This window comes from Cystoisospora suis (assembly GCF_002600585.1).
Source record: "Cystoisospora suis strain Wien I chromosome Unknown contig_2826, whole genome shotgun sequence".
Lineage (NCBI taxonomy): Eukaryota > Apicomplexa > Conoidasida > Eucoccidiorida > Sarcocystidae > Cystoisospora > Cystoisospora suis.
In genome coordinates, this window is record NW_027155622.1 from 14,355 (window position 1) to 18,716 (window position 4,362).

The following is a 4,362-nucleotide window of genomic DNA, read 5'->3' on the forward strand; positions in this document are numbered from 1 at the left end:
ATGTCTTCTTCTTCTTCCTCTTCATCTTTCAGTCGTGGGAAGCGAGAAGAAGAGGATGACGAAGGAGAAGAGAAAGTAACAGATTATCCCGGTTTGATCGAGAGGGATTTCTCTTCTCCTGCTGAAGCTGGCCTCGAGGGTCTCCTTCGCAATAGTCAGCTGGATGTCTCCTCCACTCCTGACAATCGATCCTACCCCTTCTCAACAGGGGACAATCGACAATCGTCGATTCTCAAGAAGAACTCGACTGCCTCGAGTGGAGCCACACGACAATCGATGCTCTCTGTCCATTTCGGAGAAGAGAATGAAACCGAAAGAAAAGAAACAGGAGAAAGAGGAGGAGGAGAAGAAGAAGAGGGAATGAAGAAAAAGAAGTCTAGTTCACAGCATAAATCTTCTTCTTCTTCTATCTCTCAGAGAGGGGGATCTCGGCTTTCCGAAGCGGAGATCCGACACCGAGAAGATCTAAGAAAATCGATGGAGAATCTGAATGCGGAGCTGCAAATTCTCTCGATCTCTGATACATCCTCTGGCTCTACAGATGACGATAAAAGACTTCTTAATGGTCTTGACGATGTGGATGATCCTGAGCTATCGCATAAAGCTCGAGAAATGATCTCCAAAAGAAGATGTAAGACCTTTCTCTCCTCACAAATCCTTCTCTCTTCTTCTTTCTCTTCTTCTTTTCTTCTCTTGTGTTGGATCCATCGTTCTGTGAAGAAAGAAAGACGGTTGACTGGGTTGTCTCAAACATTCGGCCTTTCAGAGGAGAAAGAAAAGAAGAAAAAGAGAGGAGAGAATCCACGTCAACAAGGAGATACCAGTTCATCCCCGATTTATCTATCTACCTATCTTTCATCCATCTACCTACCTTCAAACCACCTACTTGTCTATCTATGTATCTTTAGTCTATCTATCTATCTTTATAGTAATTTGCATGCGTGTATATATTGTAGGCCTGTGAAGTGCGTGTGTACTTCTACAGGTGAGAAGGGGGTAGGTACGTGGATTTCTTTGGCGTCTCGTCAATCAGATCATTCTTCTTCTTTCCTCCGTTCTTTCTTCTCGAGTTTTGCTTCTTCTTCTTCTTCCTCGACCTCTCTTCTTTCCTACATCTCCCCACGGACCACTTCCTTCATCTATGCGTACGTGTACACAACTTTCCTTGATACCTCTCCTTCTGCTTCTTCCTTCTCTCTCTCTCTTCTCTTCTTTGTTTCTTCTTTCTGGCTCTTCTTCTATGTAAGGAACTTTTCTTTTCTATCCATAGAAGCCTCACAAGATTCTTCTTCTTGGCATCTTTCCGTCAAATCTGAATAGCCCTTATTTTCATTGCTCTTTCATTTCTTCTTTCTTTCTTTCTTCTCATCCTTCCCTTTCTTCTTTCTTCTTCTTCTTCTCTTTCTCACCATACATCTCTTCCTTTCTCCATCTCTTCTTTTTCTTCTTCTTCTTCTTCACATCTCTCTCTTCTTCTCCTTCTACCTCTCTTCTTCTTCTACCTCTCTTCTTCTTCTCCTCCTCCTGCTACTTCTTTTTCTCCTATCTTTCTTCATCCCTCTCTTCTTCTTTCTTTCTTTCTTTCTCTTCTTTCAGGGCTAGTCATAGGGGTGACGGTAACGGCAGTCATTTTGCTGATCCTGTTGATTATTTTAGCTCTTTTAACTCTTAAGCAGAAACTCGAGATTTGGGATCTAGAGGAGAGTGAGAAGATTGAAGAGAAGTGCAGGGTGTCAGAGTGGAGTGAATGGAGTACTTGTCCCACTGTCTGTGGCCTCAGCCAGTCTCAAAGAAAAAGGCAACTCGAGGTGCGGGGACATATTTCCATCTCTTCATGCATGCAACACGTTAGACACAAAAGACCGAGAAAGATACAACTTCCTCTTCTTCTTCTCCTCTTCTTCACATGACGCTGGCTCTCCCTCCTTCTCTCTGTCTCTTTCTCTCTGTCTTTTCTCTCTCTCTCTCTATATATATATAGATGAATGAGTAGATATGTATCCAGAGATAGGATAGATAGATATAGGTAGAGAGACGTATGTGGAAGGGAAGAGCTATGAAGATACATATAGAGAGAGTGCAGGCTATCTAGGTATGTAGTGGATGCGCGATATAATGGTATACGTACATTCTTTCTATAAGGCGGAGATCTTCATTAAAGGAGGCTCGATAGAAAAACCTGAAGAGAAAGATCGCAATGAAAGACAAGAAAGAAGACCAACACAACGGGGTGTATATACACCCAGGAGTTTGAGGCACGCCATGGCTAGAGAAATGTATTTGCTCTACCTTCAATAAGAGAGAATTCTTCTCTTCTATCTCCATCTCCTGTCTTTCTTTCCTCTCATTCTTTGCATATGAAGAGAATAGAACCTCTCAGCCTCTCCTCTGTCTTTCTGTCTATTTAGCTAGGGACACCCCTCTTTCCGCATCTCTGTACATGTATATAGGAATGCATATGAACAATTCGTACGTATGTATAGAGATATCTCCTATCTATAAGCAAGTGAAAGGAAGACCTCCATAGATTTCTTTCTATCGAAGTGACAAAGAGCGAGAGAAAGGAAGAAGAAGGGGAATGTATTCACGTGAGAATGAATAAGAGGAAGACATTTTGGCTTCTCTTCTTCTTCTCTTTTTGAATTCCATCTCTATCCTAAACATTGGCTTTACTCATCGTCTCGTACGTAACAGAGGTGTACATACACTCTCTCTCTCTCTAATCTCAATGTATGAATACTATGATCTACCGCATGGGATTCTATTGTTGTCTTTCTTCTTCGTTATCTTTGCTCACGCTGAATTTTCTTCTTCTCATCGAACTGCCCTCTCTCCACTAGACATACATAGGCATACATACATCGACTCCGCCACATACATATACACACATAGACTTATCTATCTACCTATCTATCCCCGATCTATCTATGTATATATATATATATATGCACAGACAGCTACAAGCCCGAGAGAGAAGGTAGTAATAGTAATGGAGAAGGGGGAGAGGAAGACGTTGTCTGTAGCCCTTGAGAGAGAAGATTTCTTTCTTTCTTTTCTCTTCTTCTCTTGTTTGCGCGTCTCCTCTCTTGATCTTTCTTCTTCTTCTTTTTCTCTCCCTTGTTTCTTTCTTTCTTTCTTTCTTTTTGAAGGTAGTAGGTTCGGATATTTCTTTATGCCCTTCTCTGGAGGAGAGTCGAGATTGCGAAGGGGAATGCAGGGCCTTTGTCTTAGCTAGATCGACTACGGAGCTTCTCACTGACAGGCAACTCGAAACCTTCACGCAGTCCTTCCGCCCTCTCAAGGCCGCCCTTCAGAAAGTAAGTGCTAAAGAAAGAAAGAAAGAAAGCAAGAAAGAAAGAAAGAAGCCAGACAGACGTCCATTTATTCATCGGGCGATCGATTGTATACCTTCTGGAGCATCGAGAAAGAGGAAAGAAGAAGAAGAGAACGGTGTTGATACAAAGAGAAAGGGAAGAAAGAAAAAGAAGAAGAGGAAAGACTTAACTTTCTTCTTTTTCTTTTGCGCTTTGCTTCTTGTGTGTGGTCTTCTCTTCGCTCCCGAGGTGACTACGTTGATCGTTCTTCTCTTTCTCTTTATAGGTGGTCTCTTTTCTGTATAGAGATCGAAAGATCTGCTTCATCTTTATCTCAATAGATGGCGTCTTTCTTCTTTATAGAGAGACAGAGAAAGAGAGGAGTAGGGAATGGGGCAAGAAAAGGATGAGAAAGAAAACGAAAGAAGAAGAAGAAGAAGTTGTAGATGACAATGGATGGCTCACGGGGTAGAAAGAAGATAGAAAGAAACCTTACAGAAGAAGTATGGGGTGTCTAGAGACAGATAGAAGATATCTAGCTATTTCTAGACACCCTACATTTGTCTATCTCTTCTCAAGAAAGACAGCAGCGACTACCCTTCCTTGTCTCACGACTACTCTTCTTTGAAGAAAGAACTTCTTCTCTCTACTTCTATGTGTCTCTCCCCTCTTCATCTCTGAATCTCTTCCTTTCTTTCTCTTCTTCTTTCTTCTCTCTCTTTTCCTCTTCTCTCCTCTCCTCTTTTCTTTCTTTCTGTGTGATGTGGGTATGTCTACGTTTCAGGCTTTAGATGTCTCTGGAGATCGTTTAACTCTAAGTGTAATGAAGACAGATATAGGGACAGGTAGTCGATACTGGCACCTCGAATTCGTCTTATATCCGGAGTATCATGGAAAAATCAACTCCTTTCAAGCTGACCCAGGGAGGTATCCCGACGACATTCTCAATCGTAAGTAGACGTCACATACATCTCGTATAGATCTCCTATCGATCTACGATCCACCTCTCGAACGCTGCGAAGATCGAAACTATGGAGCTATAATTAGC

At 42.0% G+C, this 4,362-nt stretch overlaps 1 protein-coding gene across 1 annotated transcript; it reads left to right on the forward strand.

Annotated features, from left to right (window-relative positions):
• On the forward strand, positions 1-4,263 carry CSUI_005818 (thrombospondin type 1 domain-containing protein; the record flags this gene model as incomplete). The annotated part of the gene is made up of 4 exons (XM_068065986.1): positions 1-631; positions 1,597-1,808; positions 3,150-3,317; positions 4,099-4,263. Coding segments are annotated over 4 exons (1,176 nt in total), but the record flags the coding sequence as incomplete, so codon positions are not given.
• Between the last annotated feature and the right edge of the window lie 99 nt (positions 4,264-4,362).